The sequence below is a fragment of the Myodes glareolus genome, chromosome 18 (genome assembly GCF_982192425.1).
Source record: "Myodes glareolus chromosome 18, mMyoGla1.1, whole genome shotgun sequence".
Lineage (NCBI taxonomy): Eukaryota > Metazoa > Chordata > Mammalia > Rodentia > Cricetidae > Myodes > Myodes glareolus.
In genome coordinates, this window is record NC_142043.1 from 7877677 (window position 1) to 7900148 (window position 22472).

The 22472-nt window shown below is 49.1% G+C and overlaps 1 protein-coding gene across 3 annotated transcripts; it reads right to left on the minus strand.

Annotated features, from left to right (window-relative positions):
- Positions 1-11626: 11626 nt before the first annotated feature.
- On the minus strand, positions 11627-20997 carry Kcnk17 (potassium two pore domain channel subfamily K member 17). 3 transcript variants are annotated; one of them, XM_048445198.3, is made up of 5 exons: positions 20749-20997; positions 18210-18324; positions 16802-16962; positions 16332-16506; positions 11627-12668 (listed from the first exon to the last, which is right to left on the minus strand). In XM_048445198.3, exons 1-5 carry the CDS (start codon positions 20980-20982, stop codon positions 12406-12408), a joined length of 948 nt encoding a protein of 315 aa, XP_048301155.3. In that variant the 5' UTR covers positions 20983-20997; the 3' UTR covers positions 11627-12405. The 3 variants fall into 3 exon arrangements, with proteins under 3 accessions (XP_048301155.3, XP_087754023.1, XP_087754022.1); XM_087897897.1 differs by lacking the exon at positions 20749-20997 and adding an exon at positions 20374-20519 and having other exon boundaries at positions 16802-16911; XM_087897896.1 differs by lacking the exon at positions 20749-20997 and adding an exon at positions 20374-20519.
- Between the last annotated feature and the right edge of the window lie 1475 nt (positions 20998-22472).

Here is a 22472-nt window from a genome sequence, read left to right on the forward strand (position 1 = left end):
GAAGGAAGGAAGGAAAGAAAGAAAAGAAAGAAAGATTCAAAGTTGAGTGGATGGGATAGGAAGAGTGAACTGGAAGGAGTTGGAGGGTGGGAGATGAAGATGATCTTCATAAAGATAATAAGAATTATGAAATTCTTAAAGAGTATTTATATATGTTGTTCAAGAAATAAAAAGAGGTAGACAGATTTACTTAAGTTTCTTCAGGCTAGCAAAGTGGTAGCAAGATGATTCAGTGAGTGAAGGCACTTGTCACCAAATCTGAAAACCCAAGTTTCATCTCTGGGACCCACATGGTCGAGGAGAGAACATATTCTGCATCTTGTTCTCTGGCCTCCATGTGTACTCTACACATGCATATGCATGCCCGCATACACACACACCCACACACATACATAAATAAATGTAATAAAAACTAAATAAAAAGCTTAATATCCACAGATATTAAAAATCAACTGATACTAATCACAATAGACTGAACAACAAAACGAACCCGCACAGAGAGGACTGCTCAACTTGCCTAAAGGTGAGATGATCCTTCAGGGTTCCTGATTCATAAGAGTCTGCGAGACATTCTTCAGGATACAGAAGAAAGTGACTGACCTGTCTTTGAAACTTCCTGCTTCATGGAAATGTCTGCTGGATACTATGGGCCTGTAGGCCTAAGATGGATGCCCCAACAGTACAAAAGAACTTTGGGTGACTGTCCAGACAGTGAGATGTCTCTGTCATTTCTAGAGTTTTGGAAGTTGCTTATTTCTTGTTTGCTTAGGTAATACTATATCCTTCTGGAGTCTTTGATGGAGTTGAAGAATGGAAGTTATAATTTTCCTTAGTTATGATAAAAAATAAAATAGATATAAATATTGTAACTGTAATTCTTACTTGATAACTGTTTTGTTATATGTAATTTTACTATGTTAAAGTTAAAGCCTTCCTTTTTGTTTAAACAGAAAAAGGGGAAATGGTGTAGGAGGGTCTTCTTTCTATGTGTTGCTTTCATTGATCAAATAAAGAAACTGTCTTGGCCGTTTGATAGGGCAGAACTTAGATAGGTGCAGTAGACTGAACAGAATGCTGAGAGAAAGAAAGCAGAGTCAGGCAGACGCCATGGCTCTGCTCTCCAAGATGAACGCTGGTTAGACTCATGCCGGTATGCCATGGTCAAGTGGTGATACAGATTATTAGAAATGGGTTGAATAAAGATGTGAGAGTTAGACAATAAGAGGCTAGAGCTAATGGGCCAGGCAGTGTTTAAATGAATACAGTTTCCATGTAATTATTTCAGGTAAAGCTAGCCGGGCAGCCGGGAGCTGGGTGGGAAGAAAAGCAGCCCACTCTCCTTTTACAACAGCAACTACCTACCAGGCCACTAGACCACATAAACAAAGTGTGACATATTCCTGCAATGCACACTATAAGAGACAATGACGATTTCTCCTACATGAAGTTCAGTTGAACACTGGATAGCATACTGCATGGAAGCAGTTAGACTGCAAAGAGCACATGGTCTTTGATTCCAATCATGTAATGTGTAAAAATAGGCAAAGTTAATCTAAAGCTAGAAAATGGCTGTGGATGGCAGTTTCTGTATATGGGTGTTGATGGCCTCAGTAGGCCACTTTGGGAACTCTCCGGACTGTCTTCACAGGTACTGTGGTATTTTTCTGTTTGTAAATTATACTTTGAAAAGCACTAGGAAGATTCTCAACAATTCATCTTGTTTGTCCTCTTTGGTTGTGTGAGACATGCTCACTAAGTACCCAGGCTAGTCTTGAGTTCACTGTATACCCCAGGCTGGCCTCAAACTTGGGTTTCTCCTGTCTCAACTCTGCATGTGGGGATTACAGCCATGTGGCACCATGCTCAGTGCCTCCTCACTTCTCAAAACTACGGGGACTATCAGTCTCGGTTAAGAACTAAATAATTTGTTTATTTGTTCCTGAGCCATTTTCTTGTGCCAGTTTTAAAATACTTCTTTACTAAAAAAAAATCCATGCTTTTAAAAGAAATAAAGAAATATTCTGGGACTGGAGAGATGGTTTTCTTGTTAAGAGCACTGACTGCTTTTCCCGAACTGGGATTCAATTTCCAGCACAGCACGCACATGGCAATTCACAACTGTCTGTAACTCCAGTTTCAGATCCAATACCCTCTTCTGGCCTCCGTGGGCACCCAGCACACAAGTAATGTGCAGACATACATGCAGCCAAAACACCCATAATTTTTTTAATATATGTAATTTTGCATCTATTTCGTGTGTGTGTGTGTGTGTGTGTGTGTGTGTGTGTGTGTGTATACCATGGTGTATAAGTGGAGACCAGAAGTCCTTCACTCCTTCTGCCATATGGGTTCCAGGGATCAAACTCGGGTCTTTGGGCTTGGTGACAAGCACTCTTACTTTTGAGCCCTCTTACTGTCCCTCAAACAATGACATTTACTGTATTGTCTTGGTCTGTTCCTGTCATAATAACTTAGACTAGGATGTGAACACCCTTTTTAAGCACTTTAGAAGGCACAGTATTAATTGAAGTAGGTTTAGAGCTAGGAAAATATTCATGTCGATTAATGTAGCTTCATATTTATTAATTTAGTCTGACATTCAATAATAATTATGAAGGGCCCAGCATGTAGCAAGCAAAACTCTATGAGTGTGTATGAAGAAAGCTTCAGGGAACTTAGATTCTAACAGATAGAGAAGACAAACAGCAAGCACATCAATCAGGAGGTGATGTAATAGAACTTATCACAAAGCCCACAGCTTCCTAAGTCATCTTTAGATAAAGCTCCATTTCTTCCCGCTGTGACGTGGCAGCATTGAGAATAAACACACTACTGGCTATTTTGCTCCCTAGTAAGAAACAGGTAGTAACCTCTGTCACTTACAAAAGACTACTAAGATAATTTTTTCTCCATTAAATATGCTAAGCAGAAAACGGTGTGTTAATCATGGTGTGGGGAAGGGGCGCACTTACTTTAGAAACCCGTGAGATTCTGGGTGTTTTTCCGTGCACAGCCCGCTAATGAAATATCTTGGTCCCACTACTGCTGGGTCCACACCAGCTGGAGCACGGAAGTTTTCCATACACTGGCATTCTCACCACGTTCCCAACAGCAGAGACGGTGCAATGACAGAGGCAGGAAAAGCCCATCAAGGCTTGCTTGCAAAAAAGAGGCTCATTTGGAGCAGAGCATGCATGGCTCAGGGGTAGAATGTCTATTTGCATGCACGCACTCACACACACACACACACACACACACACATACACACACACACTCACACTGAAGGGAGGCAGTGCAGCGAATCCACTCTCCAGTACTCCTTCCCATCAGCAGTCCCCTCTCACGTGGCCATTTCCTTTTTAACTACTCCTCTTTCCCTGTTTCTTGGTCTTCCTTGGCCTGAGTCAGCTCCTGCAGCTTAGGTCATGCACCTCACGGATTGCCCTCCACCCTGCCACCTTCTGCCACCCATGGCCCCTTCCTGCCTGGCACAGGTGAGTCACCTATGGTTCTGCCCAGTTTGATCCGGCAGTGTGCTGAAGACACTAAAATCAGTCTATAAGGAGTCAGTCATGCCATTTAGGGCCCAACCCTGTGAAGCTCAGCCTGGGAATAGAGAAAGGCGGCCATTGCTCCACTGACGTTTCAGACACCTACTGCTAGAGGAAACGTTTTCACAGCAGACCAAGTCTTCAGCGACCGTGCTGTGTAAATGGCCTATTTCTCAACTCAGGTGGAAAACAAAGAAGTCCATTCCTAAAATCTGTTCTTTTTCTAATTCTAAGACCTAATTGTGTTAACAGGAATCACGGGCAAGAGTGCCACCCACTGGTGAGAAATCATTTTAAAAATCAACTGGTTCTGCCTTCCAAGCCATAAGTCAATTTTTGAACTAAAGTGTTGAAAACAAAGCCAGGCTGGCAAGAAGGCTCAGCTGGCAACAGTGCTTGCTGCCGAGCCACAATCCCCAGGTTCATACCAGAATCCACATGGTAGGAGGAGAGAACTAACTCCCACGAATTGTCCGTTGTCCTCCACACAGGCATATGTCATTTCTCCTTCCCCTTAAACACATAAATGTAATAAAAATTTTAAATAAGAAATTACTGCCTGATTTTGTATGCACAAGGACCTCAGATACTCAGATAGTCAGTGTATTTTTAAAAAAGATTCTATTTTTATGTGTGTGTGTGTGTGTGCCTGTGTACATGCGTGTAAGTTTGCACACATGAATAAAGTACTTTTGGAGGCTGGATTAGGGCATTGGAGAACACAGAGGCAGAGTCACAGGCAATTGTGAGACACCCTGCATGGGTACCAGACAGTGAACTTTAGTCTTACACTAGAGCAGCAACAAGTATTCTTAACCACGGAGCTGTCTCTCTGGAGCCATAATTTACAGTTTTAAAAGACTGCTTAGGTTGAAGCAGGAAGTCATTTTGGAGACTGCAGTCTAAGATTCTGGCGGAGCAGACACGGATAGCATAGGACACATCTGGGAGACAGAGTGCCAGGACTTGCTGGTAGGTGAGGGCATGCAGCACCAGCGAGAGAGGGAAGTCAGGAGAGCCTCAAGAGCACGCAAATCCAAAACTGCAGAGCAGTCACGGTGCCTGTCAGTGTAGACTCCACCCGGAAGCCACCTGAGGGGAGAACGGTCTGCACGCAGCTTTGACGAGGAGTCAGTGAAACAGCTCAACCATGATTGTCTTCCTGTTGTTTAATCCTGAGCAAGTTACCTTTCACCATTTCATACACACACACAAACACACACACTCACACACTCACATACTCACACACACCCATAAACACACACATCACACATACTCATATACACACACACATTCACACACTCAATCACACACCACACATACTACATACACTCACACACACAGACCACACACACACAGATCACACACTACTTACATTCACACACTACTTACATTCACACACTCACATACTCACACACACCTATAAACACACACATCACACATACTCATAGCATGTGCACACATATACAGACCAGACACACACACACACACACACACACACACACACACACACACGCACACTTCTTCATTGCTCCACTGAGAGGAATAAATGAAAAGTGAAGAAACCTTACCAATAAGAGTTAAGTCTCTCCTTTCCACACCATCTAGAAGGGCTTGATAGTGACAGTAAACAGCTCCCCTGGCCTGACATACGATAGGAAGGATCAAATATTATCCTATCGTACAATTAGAAGCTAGGTCTAACTCTGATCTTACGTTAAGATCTTTGGTGGCTGTTACTTTCCAAATGAAGTGGTAACATTTATGATAAAAATAAGCATGACTTCAAGCGACTCTGTAACTGCTAGTAAATCTCATTTGTTACACTCTCGGGGGCCAAGAATGTGTCATTACAAAACGCTCGCATTCCTTTTAAGGAATAAATCTAGAGTTTAATAGTCACTTTAATGTCTCCTCTAAAAATGCTGAGTAGAGTTTAAAACCCTCTATTATATGCTCTCTGGTTTCGCTGTCTTCAGCACAGAGCCAGGCAGACCCATAGCTGCCACAGACAAGTGGCAGGCCAGCAGGTGGTCGGACGGAGACGGCGTGCAGAGCCTCGAGAACGCCCCAAATCTAGGTCTCTAGGGAACTGTGCTGCTGCGGGAAGCTCGCTCTGCCTGAAGCTCCAGATCACACGTGGCAGAGAGCTTATTAGAAGCCCGGATTCTAGCGTCAGGGAGACTGGAGTGGGCGCTGCAGCTTGCTCAAGGCAGCAGCTTTGCCTTTGATCTTCCTAAGCCTAAACTGGACTGTGCTCCTCACAATAACATGCATGAGGATCTGGACAGCCTCGGGCATGTAATGTCAGCATCATTCATGGCTCATTAGTTGTGCTTTTCCTAGTCTAGGCGACATATGCTCAAGGAAAAAATGGAATATTACAGAGAAAAACCACATGACTCCTTTGTAACTGTCCTATTAACTTCATATTTTAAAATGGCCCCAGAAGATTGTTTTTGAAGAGTCTGAGTGAATTGTTTCCTAAAAGGCATACGTGACTTCGGGTGTGGCCCAGCTGGTAGACCATGTGCCTAGCATGCATGAGGGCGGAGATTTGATTCTCAGTACTAGTAATTTAAGAAGAAAATGTTTTCTTTTAAATAAAAAGACAATTTGTGTTTACTACCAATCAAAGACAACTACATACATTTGTGCAAGTATGTGGCATATGTGTGTGCATGTGTGTGGTACATGTTGTGTATATGTGTAGTATATATGTGTACATGTGGTACATGAATGTGGTATATGTATGTACATGTGTGTGTATGTTTGTTGCATGTGCGTAGTATATGTGTGTGCATGTGTGTGATATATCATATGTGTGTGTACATGTGTGGTATATGTGTGATGTACATACTGTGAATACCTTTGGTTAATAAAGAAACTGGCTTGGCCTTATAAGGTAGAGGAGAGCTAGGCAGGGGGTGGGTGGTGGGTGGGAGTAAATTAATGCTGGAAGAAAGGAGGTGAAGTCAGGAGAAGCCATGAAGCTGCTGCCAGAGACAGATATACCTTAACCTTGCCGGTAGGCCACAAGTCTCATGGTAAAATAGAAAATAATGGAGATGGGCTAATTCTAGATGTAAGAGCTAGTTAGCAATACACCTAAGTAATTGGTCAAGCAGTGATTTAATTAATACAGTTTCTGTGTGGTTATTTTGGGAGTCTGGGCAGCTGGGAAACACACTAACAGCCTCTTACAACAAATGTGTGTGGTATATGTGTGTGCATGTGTGTGATATATGTGTGTGGCATATGTGTGTGGTATATGTATGTGGTATATGTATGTGCATGTGTGGGGCATATGTGTGTGGGAGGAGTCAAAGATTGATGCTGGATGCCCCCCTTATTGGCTCTGCACCTTAACTTTTGAGACAAGGTTTCTCACTGAACCTAGCGCTCACTGACTGAGCTCCAAGGATACCCTTGTCTTCAGGCTGTGACATGTCCACCATATGTGCTCCCCTCCCCGGGGACATTTTATTGACTGACCCTTCTCCATAGTGTAACTTCATACATGTCTGTACATTCAGTAACTAACTTTTTGGGCAGTGGTGGAGCACACCTTTTATCCCAGCACTCAGGAGGCAGAGACAGAATCTCTGTGAGTTCAAGGCCAGGCTGGCCTACAAATCGAGTTCCAGAACAGCCAGAGTTGTTACACAGAGAAACCCTGTCTCAAAAAAAAAAAAACCAAACAAAACAAAAGTTTCATACAAGAATTAAAGGTAGACGCTGAAAAATCTCATTCCTGTGTCCCTGAGGCTGCCTGGGAAGAATCTGTCTGCAAAGACACAAGGAACATATGAGCTGAGTGGGTGTTAATGAAATTTCTCCTTCCCTCGACGGGCTATAATTAACCCTTAAAGATTAAAACTGTTTCCTAATTGCTGTGTAGATCTCCAGTTGTGCACAAATAATGTTTGTGGGCCTTCTGCACCAACTCTGCAAATGTTTTCTCCCCAAGACCTCAGTACTACATGTTTTCAAACTTAAAAGAAGGTCGACTGTCATCTCAGTGGATACAAAATTAGTAATTTATCCAAACACCTAAGTGTGTATACTTAAGCATTAAGAATATATGCTATGTAAATGCAAACTGTATAAGGGACATATGGTTGCTGGACTTTCCATGCAGAAAATGTTGGGTCTCAAAGGGACCTTGCAGATATCCCTAACCTAGTTCTTCCCCGGAAGAGAAGGACAAACACGAAATCTCCCTGAGGTTCTGAGCCAGCCCTCCTGCTCTGCCTCGGTGCCTTTACTCCTCCTCCGCTGCATGCAGTCTGCCTAGCGATACAGACACTCCATTCCGCTCGGCCAACAAGGACGAGCTTTTCTTTGAGACCAAGCAGTGTTCATTTGCATTTCCCTTCTAGCTTCAAGGTAGAGGCCTCACACTGCTAGCACTGCCACTGAGCCCACCCTTCCTCCTGAGAACTAGAGTTGATTTTCTTTTGGGCTTTGGACACAAGCTCTTCCTTACTTCCTAGGGACATGATCCTGGTCAAGATAAACACACTGTTACTTGTTAACTGTGAATAAAATGCAATTTTGAACCCTTAGTGTTAACAGCAGGATTACATCTACAGCATACAGGGTGACCCGTGCAAACCCAACAGTGAAGCTGATGTTATTACGAGACTGCAGACCGCCGTAGTGAATACTGTGAAAGCTCTAGAACTCAGTCTCTGCCTTGCAGGTTCAGTCTTCTGCACAACACACCTCAGGGCATTTGCAGGCCCTTGAGGTTAGATGGAGGCAAGGATGTCACTTCAGTTAGGAATGATCTAACAGGACCAAAGACGTCCCTTCCCAGGGCTCATGCTTCTTCTGAAGCTCAGTTCCAAGAGAGAAGTGTGTGGAACACCTTAGAGAGCCAGAGCAGATGCTGAGGGGCTCTCCTGCTGCAACCAAAGCCCCTGTGACTAGGTGCACCCCTCAGGGGAGGGCCACAGCCTCCTTCTGGCTTCTAGAGGATTCTGTACTTAGCAATGTTAGGCAAGAGCCCCACTGGCCTTGTTGCCTCATTTGCAGCCCAGGGCCAAATTCCCTGCCCTCATCTTCCGAGCACCAGGCAGCAGCATGAGCTAGCCCATGTGCTCTCGACTCTGGCTGTGCAGTGGACACCATACTGCATGACAGTGCTGGCTGAGCATCACGGTCTCTCCAGCCACTCCAGCCTGGCTCTGGCTCTGCCACCTCCCCTGGACTCCTGTAGCTGCTTCATGACCTACGCTCCACAGTGAAGGTCCCCCCTCCTGCACTGGCTGCAACCTCTGGCCCATTGGGTATCTGTGGAGTTACACGCAGTGAAGTAGTCACGGCAGACCACTGTCTTCAACCCTATGTTGGCCTTGGTAGCCATGGCAGTATTGTACTATGAGGGCATTTGGAAAGATGTATGGGCACGTTGGCTCCTATGAGATTTCTAAACCTGGTCAAAGTCAGTGGCATAAGGGCACCATGATGTCCTCATGCCATGTCTGAGCCCATTCATATAGAGATTACACAGGTATGCTGTCCCCCCCCACTCCATGCCATTACAACACCTAGCCATGAAGGACTGGATGGGCATGTTGGGGCTAATACCATTTTCGAGCTCCGTCATATGTAGGGTATGTGAGCATGTTGACCCCATGCTATTTCTAAGCCTTATCAAATAACAGGTATGTGGGCATGTTAGCACCCATGTCATTTCCAAACCCTAGCCCTATGGGTTATATGGAACATGTTGGTCAACATGCCATTTTCAAGCTCAGTCATATGGGAGTGTGTGTGGGCATATTGTGCCCAAAACGATTTCTGAGCCAGGCCACCCGAGGGGTATATGGACATTTGAACTCTATGCTTTTTCCTAGACCTTATATGTGTGTGTATGAGCATATAGCATCATTCCGTTTCAATCATGGTAAAATGCTGGGGTGTATGGGCATGGTGGAACCAATGCAATTTCTGACCCATACTATAATGGGGTTTCTGCGCATGTGGGCCTCCATCCCATGTCTGAGTCTGGCCATATGGGAGAAGGTTTTGGGATGTAGGCGCCTGGTTATTTTTGAGTGGGACTATATGGGCATCTGCCATTGTGATCCCTGTCATAAAGGAGAGTTCCAGGCATTTTGGCCCCACACCATTTTCTATCCTAATCATATTGGAGGTACATGTTGGCTCCCATGCCATTTCCAAACCTGGTTATATGTGGGGCTTTAAAAGCTTGTTGACCCCATGACATTTCTGAGACTGGATATATGGAGGGGTAACTGGGCATGTTGGCCTCCGTGTAATTTCTGAACCTGGCCATACATGTATGGTTATGTTGGCCCCATGCCGTTTCCAGCCTGTTTATATGGGGAGGGAGTATGAGCATGTTGGCCCCCACGCCATCCCCAGGCCCAGTCACCCAACAAGGTATATGGGCATGTTGGTTCCCACGCCATCTCAGAGCCCAGCCTTATGGGTGTGGGCGTTTACATATTGGCTCCCTCAGTATTGCCCATCCTGGTTATATGATGGTCTTTTGTGCATGCTGGACCACAAGCCATTTAATACACATCCCTGTCACGCAGAGATATGTGCGGACATGTGGGCACCCATACCATTTCCAAGTGGCATAATATGGGCACTGATATTTCTGAAGTGAAGAGGCATGTGCTGGCCATCTGTTGCTGGCTCCGAGATACAGCAAACATGCAAACAAGTATTCCCAGGCCACCAAGTGGCAGTGCTGATACACAGCAAGTGTGTACCTGGTGTGTGCAGGGAGCTACGTGGCTGCCCTTGAGACCTAGATGTGTGACAAAGAGTGCCTAGGCCACTAGATGGCAGTACTGGGACACGGCAGACATGTGAGAAGTCATGCCCAGACTGCCACGTGGCAGAGCAGCATTGGCACATGGTGAATGTGTGAATGGGTGTCCCCAGACCTGTAGGTGGGGCACTGGGACAAGACAAATGTGCAAACGTGTCTTGGGATACCACAGGCATGTGAACAGGTGTGCCCAGGTATCATGTGTTCCATGATAGTGCTGGAACACGGAATGCATTGCTAACAGATGTGCCCAGGCTGTGGATTGGAGGCCCTGGTGCACAATGGGTGTGCCAGCAGTGTGCCCAGGCTATCACTTGTCAGTAATGGGACACAGACAGGTATGCAAACAGGCATGTCAAAGCTCACACACTGAAGTCCCAGGACATGGTATCGTGTGAGCAGGTGAAGGTGGGGAGGTTCCACAGAGTGTCCCCAGTCCAGCTCGTAAGCAACAGGACAGTCTCTTTCTCAGAACACTCACCTTGAGAAGCAGTTTCTGTGTTGTAGGGAGGCCCTGGGTGCAGTAGGAGACCACACAGTTGTGGTTAAGGTCTCAGTCAACAGCCTCCATGAGATGCCAGACACGGGGAAGTGCTTAGATGGCCCTAAGCTGGGCTTCCCAGCCACTTACTAATGCCAGGAGCCACAGTCCTGCTCCACTGAAGCCTGGTTGAAGTTCAAAGTCCTGGTTAAAATAAATTCTATTTTATGGCACTAAATTTTGCAGTACTTTGTTACATGATTGTATCAGCTACATGTTCACTGGAGTGACCGATATGTTGGGGGATATTATTTTCAGGTGTGTGACTTTGGTTTACGCTGCATTTGTTTAACTCTGTAAGCTGTGTTACTGTGCCTGTCTAACACACCCGATGGTCTGATAAAGAGCTGAATGGCTGGGCAGGAGCAAGGATAGGTGGGGCTGGCAGGCAGAGAGGATAAATAGAAGGAGACCCGAGAAGGAAGAGCAGGAGAACAAGGAGAGAGGACATCAGGGTACAGTCACCCCACTATCCAGGAGGTCATGGAGAAAGAGGTAAAGAAAGGTATACAGAAATAGAGAAAGGGAAAAGCCCAGAGACAAAGCTAGTTAAGATAATATAAGTTAGGAAAAACTGACAAGAAACAGGCCAAGCTAAGGCCAGACATTCATAACTAAGAAGAAGTCTCCGTGTGTGGTTTATTTGAGAGCTGGGTGGTGGGCCCCTCAAAAAGGCAAAAGAGCAAACATCACACAACACAGATACCTGGCAGAAGCATCTTGAGGGAAGAAGCTTTTATTTAGTGCAGTTTTAGGGGACACAGTCCATTCTGGGTGAGAGGCTATGGTGACAGGAGGGGGCTGGTCACACTGTGTACCCAGTCAGCAAGCAGAGTGGGGCAAATGCTGTTGCTCAAATCACTTTGAGAAGGCAAGGAAGACCCAGTAGCTGACTGGGTTCATGATACACCTGCTGGCTGAGACTCCCAACAAATCCTGTGAACTCCTCTGCAAGGTCCCAGGATGGAGGGTCTGGGGTCCCACCGCCCCTCTGTCCATGCCTCTGACCTCCTGGGTAAGCTCACTTGAGGCTGGCACTGTTTCTATCTGTGGGTTCTAGTCTTCACTGCAGGCATTTATGGATATGAATACATCATTTAGAATTTAAATTTCATTGCACTAGAAACACCCAAGCAATAGTTTCAAATATGACATCCCTCGCTCTCACATGAGTCAAGCCAGGGTTCAGTCCTGCTTGTCACGATGACTCTGTGATGACCAGAGGATCATCATCTCAGTCATGGTCTCTACTCCAGGGTGCAATATGGCTGCTGGGGCTCTTGCCACCATGCCAGCATTGCAGAAGGTTGAAAGAAAGAACTAGGCGAAGAGGAGCACACTCCATTCCCGAAGTCACATCCCATAAGCTGTTGTATAGCCTATTGGATGCTCTCAAACCATCTAGCCGTCTCTAGCTGGAAGGCACAGAAAATCATGCTTAGAATCAGAGGTCTGAGAAGGAAGATTCGGCAGTCCTGGGAGACAGCTAGCTGTCCTCGTCATAACACATAACCGGAGTGGAAGGTTCCAGATGTGATGCCTGGCGATTGGACCCCGCGTTCCCCTTCTTGGCCCTGCCTCCAGCTTCGGCTCTTGATGTCCCCCTTGCAGCAGCGTGGGGAGCAGGTGCACATGTCCGCTGGCATTTTGAGCAGGGACAGGATCATTTTGATGATCAGGGCCTGCCAGGCCATCCCAAAGAGGATCCATAGGGAGACGATGTTCTTGTACCACAGAGGGTACTTCCGAGAGGGGTCCATCCCTGGGGAAAAGGCAAGGCCAGAAGAGGTGGGGGCTGGACAGAAACTGGGAGGCGTAAGTGAGTACAGGAAACTCAGAGACTTGACATTCCCAGCCTGTGGCTGCCGGTCTGGGATTCCAGGAAGCCGCTGGGGAGAGCTGGCACCTTTTCCCTGGAGATGAATCTTTTCTAGAATTCCTCAAAGTGCTGCCCCCAGGCTAGCTCCATTGCTGTTCCCAGGCTACCTCCATTGCTGTTCCCAGGCTAGCTCCACTGCTGCCGCCTGAGAGCCTATTGTAAAGTCAGGTGACTGATCCCATCTGGCCTGGAATCGAAATCTCTGGAATGCCTCATAGGCTACAATTTTGCAAGCCTCCAGGAGAGACATTGCTGGTTTCTGTATTCAGCTTTTATTTTGTGTTTATTAAAAAAATATTTTTAAAATGTATTTTAATGTGTACGGATGTTTTGCCTACATGTACGTCTATGTACTGTCTGCATGCAATGTGCCTGGAGAGGTCAGAAGAGGATGCCTGATCCCCTGGAACTGGAGTTCCAGGTGGTTGTGAGACACATGTGGGTGGTGGGAACTGAACCCGTGTCCTCTGCAAGAGCAGCCAATGCTCTTCATGTGGTCCTATTTGGCCTTGAAATTCCCATCTTCATTGCCTCTGCCTCCTGAATGCTGGGATTATGGGTATTTGCTACCAACCCAGTTACATGACACTGAACCTCAGGCATGTTAGTTAGGTGGGCGCTCGTCCCTCTGTGCCACAGCCCCATCCCATCTGCTTCATTGATGCCTGGACTGAAATGTGGCCAGTCGTGGGAGCCAGGGTGTTTGGGAAGGAGCATGGAACTGCTGGAGATGTGCCCTGCCTCAGTCCCTAGCATCCATGGTTGACATCTGAGTACCCCAGACCTGTTTAAAGACAGACTGATACCTCTGTGGTACCAAATGAGATCAGTGGAAATTTCACTTCTGGGTACAGAAGTTGGGAGGCCCTTTACGCCCTTCATTTAATTTTTGGCACAAGAGTTGGTAACTGGCAAAGTGCTCCACTGAGCGCTTTGATGATGAGAATCATGAGAGGAGCTTGTGGCTGGGGTTTGGGTGACTCTGGTTACTGACTTCAGGCATGGAAAATGACCAGGTGTGTGTGTGTGTGTGTGTGTGTGTGTGTGTGTGTGTGTGTGAATGTACGTGCATGCATGTGCACACGTGTGCGTTAGCACACATGTGCACAGGTGTGTGTTTATGAATCAGCATTCCCACACAAGAAAGCAGTCAGTCCATCCTTCAAGGATAGGGAGAGCTAATATTTGGCAAGAGGTATGGGAAATTTTATAACAAGTGCGGTTGGCCTTAGGCACCTCCCTGCCCTTCTCCACGTACTTAAGCCAGAGGCCTGCAGACGAAGGAGCCAGGGACTCTCTGTGTGCAAAGACGTGGAGGTAATGAGCAGCTTCGAGGACTAGAGCACGCAGCAGTTCTGCTCTCCCAGCAGCCCTTCTGGCATCCGGGACTTCGGACTGTGCTCAGGGCAGGGAGCTATAGAGTGAGAGGCGGAGCAGGCTCTCCTGCCAGTTCACAGAGCAGCTTCCTGGGAGACCATGGTGGCAACACCACTCTTACAGTCAGGCAGGCTGTGTTGAGTGTCTGCCCTTCCTGGAGGCTGGCTGATGCCTCCACCCCCTTGCCAGCGTGCCCATGTCTAGAGAATGCTGCCTAGTTGGAGAACTGGCTTGTTTTTGAGATAGGATCTTCTGAGGTAGGGTGAACCAGACACCGGTGTTCACTTGTGTAATTTGAGTTCCATCCTAAGACTATGGGAGAACCCTAAGGTTCAAAGGTATAGTGTATGATCTAAAATGCCAAGGGGACAAGACTAGAGTATACATGAGCCGCTGAGTGCTGAGCCTCATTACACTGTGTAAACTTCAGGGCTGTGCCATGCCCAACCTGTGCGGCTTTGTGTAATAGTCCAGGCCTAACGGGAAACAGCAGTGGGAGAAGAGGAAACAGCTTCCAGGAATAAATGTCTCCTGAGCCGAGAGGCAAGCCTGGTCTTCCATGCTGCTGCTCAGACACATGTCCCCACTATGGGGACAAAGGCAAGCATCTGACCCATTCGGAAGTACCTGTCCACATCACTTCTTCCTGAGCCACAGACTGGGGGAGACCAGCCTGGGATAGCAGCCTCTGCCCTCATATGAGACCTTCCCCTCAGTGGAGAAGAGACCTAAGGCAGAGGCTCAGAAAGCAATTATGGGGCTCCCAGCAAGCTCCAAGCTGCATTCTTTACTTCACTGTTGAGGGTACTGAGGTCCAGAGAGAGAGTTCTGGAATAGCTTGAATCATGTAAACAAACAGATTAGAAGTTGTATCTCGCTGAGCTGTCTCAGGCAAATGGCTTGGTCTCTCTGAATTTCAGCTATTGTTTTGATAAAATGGCGGGGGACACTTGGGGCTGCAGGCTGAGCATATGGTTTATCATCTGGTCAGAGGGCTGTCTCAACAGTCCACTGATGGAGTATGGGGAGGGTCATGTTGTATAGGACTGTTCTCTGAGCCAGGCTGCCGCCATTTTTCATCAGATCAGCAGGACCCAGAAGCAGAAATGGTCACAGCTGGACTGCTGACCTTGTGGACGGCCAACCTTCCCTCTCAGAAGGGGGTGGGGGTGGCCATGGGCCCCTCACCCAAGTATCCAGCCATTCCTCCGAGTCAGTTGTTTGCAGTTCTGCCCTAACTGCACGAGGTCCAGGGTCTTGAGGAGGGCGAGAGTATATAAGTTGGGAAAGATTAGGGGAGGGGCTCCATCTGTGTAGGCATGGAGAAGGCATCCTTCACACTGGGGACCGACTGGGGCAGAGACTTTTGGGTCACTTGTACTCCTGCCTGTGAGCCCTCACCCATGCTCAAGAAATTCAAGGATTCCCTGAGGGGAACTTTGGTGGAAGCAAATTTTGGATTGTCGTTGGAACCTCAGAAAGAGTGGGGAAAGGCGTTTAGTGTCTCAGCTCCCACCCCAGGAAAGAGTTGTCACAACAGGCTCCCTCCTCACCCCAGAGCAGCCCTACTGGAGGTTATGGTGCCCCCAAGGCTGCCCTAGGTAGTGAAGGAACCTGTGGCCTTTACTCTTGGATCTTTTCAGTGGCAGCAGGAGAGAGAGAGGGAGAGGGACAGAGAGAGAGAGAGAGAGAGAGAGAGACAGAGAGACAGAGAGAGAGAGAGAGAGAGAGAGAGCGCCAGAGCGAGAGCCAGACACAGACAGAGAGACGCTGAGCCCCTGGAGCCCCTGCTCCTCCACTGCCACCCCCTCGGCTTTCCTCCATGGGCTTCTGCAGTGTAGTTGTCTCTGGGGTAACTGCGTGGTCTCAGGGGACAGCACTAACGGTTCCCATTCGGGGCCTTCTTGGCAGGCTTGGAGTTTGGTTGTCATTTCCTCCTGAGGTCAAGGGTGCTCTGAGTTCCCTGATTGTTTCACCTGGGTCCTCGCCCAGGGTGGGTGGAGAAGTGAGGGAGGTCCAAGTGTTGTGGGTCCCTCTAGGGCACTGATTTGAGCCTGTAGCTTTGTAAAACAGCTCCACACTGCCAGGCAGGAACCAAGAGATCATAACCCGCCACACTGGGAAAGCACGGAGCCTACTTAGGTTACAAGCCAGCCTTGGGCCACTCACCGATCACGTAGTCACCGAAGCCCACCGTGCTGAGCGTGATGAAGGCAAAGTAGAAACTCTCCGCGTAGCTCCAGCCTTCCATGTGGGAGAAGAGAAGCGGAGGCAGCAGCAGAAAGAGCAGGAGGCCGGAGAGCAGCGCCGCGGAGCCTGCCAGCCACGGTGCCCGTGCTGGGTCCTGCAGTATACAGCAACAGTCTGTGGCTCTGTCCTGAGCAGCAAGCAGGAGATGCCCAAAACTCCAGCCTTGAGCCCCCACACTTCCTTCCGAAAGGCTTCCTGTCTTTGACTCCTCCCAATCTCCTCATGCCCACCACAGACACTAATAATCAAACACCCTGTTCTGGGCTTTGCTCCCACAACCTCACCACCTACCTCATCTCTCTGACCCCACCCTTCTGGTTTGGCACCCCACTTCCACCACAGTCCCCCATCTGGAACAGACTCATCCAGGTTCCTGGCCACTGTCTCACCTGCCAGCTGCCTCCCAGCCATTGGACACATCGGTGCACCCCTTGCTGCATAAGGTGGCCCAGCCGGTTCAGCACTACCAGGTTGAGTGGGATCCCCACGAGAGCAAAGACTATACAGAAGAGACGGGCAGCCATGGTCTCTGGGCTCAGGTTGCCGTAGCCTGATGCAGGAGGGAGGGGTATTTAAGGAAATCCTCCCCCCAGTTTTGGGCATGGCCACTGTGGCTGTGGCCCCCTTGTTTCACTCCCATGCTGGGGGCGGCAACTGGTGCCTACCCAGCTCTGATGAGGAGACAGAGCCGGGCTGGCACATCAGTCCACAGTTGGCCTGTGGCCTCCCATTTTTTCTGACTCCATTGCTTGGACTCTGACCCCTGCAATGCTCTGAGAACCTGGGCAAAGGCCTTGATCTTTCTGAGCCTACTGTCATGACCTTAAAACGGGGTGCAGGCATTCACTTGCATTTGGCTAATAGAGAGGCCACAGTAGGGAGTACTGTAGGTGGGAAGGTGATGCCCTGAGCATCTGAGTGCCCCCGCCCCAGCCCAGAGATGGGCGGATGAGCATGATGGAAGGTTGCCATGCGGGCGTCTGTCCTGAAAACTTCAGAGGTCTCTTTCTCTGGGTCTTCCATCTTCTTTCCACAAAATGTTTTATTTTGTTTGTGTTAAAAAAGGTTTTGTGTTGGCAGGGCTGGCCTCAACCTTTTTATGTAACCCTGAACTCCTAATCCTGCTGCCTCCACCTCTCAAGTGCTGATATCACAGAATGATGGTCTGAGTAAGGGCAGTGTTGGGGAGGTGGGGTGGAAGAAGGTGGGATGGGGTGGGAGGTGAGGGGTGCTGGGAAAACAAGGCAAGAATCAAAGGGATAAAGAAAGATGGAGCCTAAGTCTTCAGTGGTGTGAGCCTGCCCCCTAGTGGTTAGTCCTAGGTCATGCATGTGATGCTGTGGACAAGGGCAGCTGACCTGCATTGTTCCCTGGGATCCAGGGCTGCAGGGATCCAGGGCTTTCTGGCCCCTGCTGTTTCCACTCAACTGCCTCAGGTGCTTTCAAGACAGGCAGGTTTCACCTCAGTCTGGCTCTGAAGGGGAAATGTGTCTGGAGGACAGTGATAGTGACTGAGGGCCTGGGAGGGTCTGTAGGACTGGGTTGGATGACCAACGTCCTCCAGGGCAGCAGTTCCCAAACTGGAATATGCATACAGTTCCCCTGGTGTCTGATGAAATGCAGAAACCAAGTCCATGGGTCCTGAGGCATGAGATGCTGTTTGCAGGAGGGTGGGGGTGTGCTTGCAGATATGACTGCTTTCTTTATAGGGGTGACACCCTCGGGAATGCCATCGCTGGGCCCTCAGGGTGAGGCTACCTCCCAAGCCACACCATCTTGTCCCCATGCTGCCCTTACCGATGGTAGTGATGGTGGACACGGAAAAGAAGAAAGAGCCCACAAACCCCCAGCGCCCCATGCTGGTGGTACTGCCCAGGAGCTGGGTCCCATCTTTGTATGCTTGAATGATGTCCTGGAAGAGATGCTGCAGTGACCAATAGGATCTTGAGAAGGGGGACTGAGCCCCTGTACCCCAAGACACCACTAAACCCATGTCTATATCCACACTTACACCCACAATCTTGTAGAGGCTCGTGGTGTATAGACAGTTTCTCCAAAGTGATGCACTTCCTCTGGTGACTTACAGGTTCAGAAGGGTACAGCAGTTACAAGCTCCTCCCCCAAGTTAAATTTCACAGAAGAAAAAAAAAACTGCTGAGGAGAGGGGACTCTTCCGTAGAGCTGCCCACAAGTTGTGTAGTGAGCTCGAGGGATGTGAGGTGTCACCCTACCGGGTGGACATTTCAGTAATGCAACTGTCTTTGAGTCACCCACATTCCTGTAGTAACCCCGGTAAATCCAGCTAGAAATGGGTGAGATTCTTTCTTTGGTCAATCATTAGTACCCCATCTGACTTGAGGAGACTTTTTCATATGTCCCCAGGAAAACACACACAATATCTCTTTATTTCAAGTCTGTTTGGGGCCAAGGATCACTGATTCTACTAGCCAAGGGCTCCCCAGGGGCAGAGAGTGTGGGGCCAACCCTTTCTCCTCCTTATCCTACAGCCAGCTCAGGTTCTAGGCCATCTCACAGGCTTATATACTCACAGGCTTATATACTCACAGGCTTGCTGTCTACCTCAGTCCTAATCTTGCAGGAAATAAGAGGCAGATGTTGCCAAATGACAGACGTGACCTCAGCCTTCAGTGGGACAGGAGAACTGAGTTGACTCTGAGATGGGGCCATAGTGGCTGTTTTGGGTATGAAGAGGGGTTGTGTATATGGTTTTGGGTATGAAGGAAGGGAGGTTGTGTAGGTGGTTTGGGGTATGAAGGAAGGGGGACTGTGTAGATGGTTTGAGGTATGAAGGGGGCTGTGTAGATGGTTTGGGGTATGAAGGGGAGCTGTGTAGATGGTCTGCAGTTTCTTTCACATCTCAGTTTCCTTATCTGGAAAATGGAACTCTAACAGTGGAGAGTCCTCTGGCTTCCTAGGGCCATGACACTGCGGGAACACAGAGTCACAGAGGCAGAATGCTTCCTGGAGGGAACGACACTCCTCCCGTGTTCCCCTTGAGGGTCTTCCCACTGAGAAGGCAGTCAGGATGACAGGACAGTGGAAGCAGAGGCTGGGAACGCATACTGTGCCTTGGACATAAAATCATGGGGTTCTGAGAAACAGCCACATAAATAGGGCTACACAAAAGCAGCCTCCAGGTGATTAACAGCCTTAGCTCTTGGCTGTGCAGCCTTGCATTTTTATCAAACCTCTCTAAGCCTTGGTTCATCTCGTAGTGGAGATGGTAGTGTCTGCTAATGAGGCATTGACAGGGGAGCTGGGCAGGGGAAGGACCGCAACAGCAGTTTACTGGTGATAGCCAGACAGAGACAGTCCCTAGCTCCAGCTCCTGCGCATTGACCTGTCCGGAGGAATGGGAATTCTCTCCCGTCCTACCCTCACAATGCTCTCCCTCTACAGGGGATTTGGCTTCAGCTTAAGGATTCTGGGACACAGGTCCTGGGGGGTCTCTGTAATGGAACCATTGCAAGAGAGTGGCGATTGCACGGAGGTATGTGAGTCTAAGTTCTGTCCCTGCACTCTTGGCAGAGGGAAGTGGAGCAAAACAGTAAGGCAAACACTGATTTGCTCCGCCCCATCGCCCATGGAGCCAGGAAGAGATCTCCACGGGAAATCCTGCCAGCATGAGCCATCTCCTGCCTCCATTCCCTGCGGCATCCTCTCCTCTGAGGATCCTCTGGCTCAGGGACCTCTGTGCTTCCCACTGCCCCACCCCTTTCGTCCCTGCCTGCCCTGCAGGTCCAAATACTTTAGGTAAAGTGACCTTAGCCCTAATCCAGTCCAAGCCCCTCACTCTCAGCTCCCTCGCTCCTCCATTCCGGGCCCCTCACTCTCTGCTCCCTCCCTCCCCCGCTTCCTTTTGAAAGACTAGGTGTGGCCTTTCATCCTTGGCGTCTTGTCTCAGTAACCCACACACAAGGCAGACCAGACCAAATGATACCTGTCCCGGTGATGATCCCATCGAACAACCTTGTATCCTGTGACACCGAGAAGCGATCCTCTGTATTCCTTATGGTTGTGTTCTGGACAAGTCTCACATCCTTAAAGATGGAGTCCGTGCCCCCACCCACCCCCCACCCCGCTCCTCGCTAGCCCTAGACGCTTTCCACTGGTTTCAGCCCATCTCCATGGTTACCCAACCCCAACCGCACAAACCTGTTTTTCCCAAGCCTGTTTACTCCACCTCTCGAATAAGGAATAACCATCCCCAGCGTTACACTGTCCCGGCCAGAGGACTCTTAATCCCTGCTGTGAGCTCCCGCCCCCTGACCCACCCACTCCTTCTTTCCCAGGGTGGCACCGCTAGTCCCCTAACCCGGATCAGCTGATTCAGCGCTGGGCCATCCAGACATGTGAAGTTCTTTAGTTGCTCCCACTTGTGGCGCTGGAAGATGTGGCTGGAGTACCGGGCCGCACGACCTTCCAGTGCCCAGAACACACCGGCGCCCAGCACCAAGTAAGCCAGGTAGGAGAGCAGAAGGAGCCCAGTGCCTGGTGCCCGACAGACCCGGGCCGAACACGGTGCTTCAGAAGATCGTGGACCGCACATGGTGGAGAGGAGCCCAGGAGCTCTCTGATAGACAGGAACCGGGAATAGGCAGGAAAGGCCAGGAGGGGCCCTTCTCTAAGCAAATGATTGCTGGTGGCCTGCTTTCCCTCTGAGCAGTGCTGCAGGGTGCTATGGCCCTGCCCACCTTCAAGGATCCAATCCTGGTGACTATAAGATAACTCACCGGAGAGGAGAGTTGGAGTGCCCACATCAGCATCAGGGGACCACGGAGGGGTCCCACCTCAGTGCTTCCCTTCAGTGGGAAAGGCTCCTGCAATCCACAGCGTGGAAGAGAAACTTCCAAAGTCTATTGTCACAGGGCTAAGCTGCGAGTCTAAGCTGAGACCAGGGACTTTCTCCAAGTGCCTGCTGCTGTCAATACCACTCCAGGTTCGCTACAATAGGTGCACCCAAAGAAAAAGGGCTCAGCTGGGCATGGCTTGTCTGAGTTTGTGGGAGGCAAGAGCATGTGGCCCGGGCTCACACTTGCTGCTCCAGAAGAGGTCTTGGGGTCCCAATTTACCCAGAGTAGAGGCAGGGACCAGCATGTGCAGAGCAGATAGAGGGCTTCGGGTTTCTGTCCTATCCTAAGAGGCAGTAGTCCTGCCGAGAGGGAGGGTAGAGAATGCAACCAGGGACACGGGTCCTTCCCAGGGACTCCTCTCAACCTCCTGGACTCCCACTCCAATGCTGCAAATACACGGATGCTTAGAACCCCCCTTGTGACTCGGGAGAGGGGAAATTCAAGAAAAAGCTAGCTCCCAACCCTTTTTAAATTGAGCATTGGGCAGACAGGGCCAGCCTCCCCTCCCACAGTGCTGAAATCTGGCAGCAGGCTAGGCCCTAGGGATAAACCACATCCTTGTACCAGTGATGGCTTTTGGAAGTGATCGCAAGAGCAAAGTCAAGGGAGGCCCCTCCCCGCCCCCTCCCCACATCTGCTCCTCGCTCACCTTGTGGTGGTGACTACTGAGCCCTCAAAGGAAAAACTGCTTTCGAAGTCCCAGTTGCTGGGGTTGGTGGAGTTGCCTTTGAGGTTCACACCTGTCACTGAGGTTACTGAGGGCCAGCTGTCACCAAGCAGCTCTCAGGTGGATGATTTTATATGCTTAAGTTGAATAAGTCTCTTAATTCACATCATTCCTATTTCAGAGAAGGAAACGTGAAGTCTCTGAGTGGCCAAGACACTTGTCAAGTGGCCAGTTGGCCGAGCTGTGTGCTCTTATGAGTGGAGAGCTGAGGCCTGGTGACAGAAAATGACACTCATGCACACATTAGCCAGGGCAAGGCGAGGCTGATGTTGAATACTTCTAGAATGGTCTACTGGGGAAGATAGGGTCTGGGACTTGGCTCCTATGTAGCATGTGATGGGAGCCTGGGCATCTAGGGAGCTGGCCGTTCTGCTCTCTGGTGCCCTCTAGTGAGCATAGCCTATGCCTGCAGAAGAAGTTACACCAGGGGCCCAGGAGAGAGGCTATCTGTGCACACTT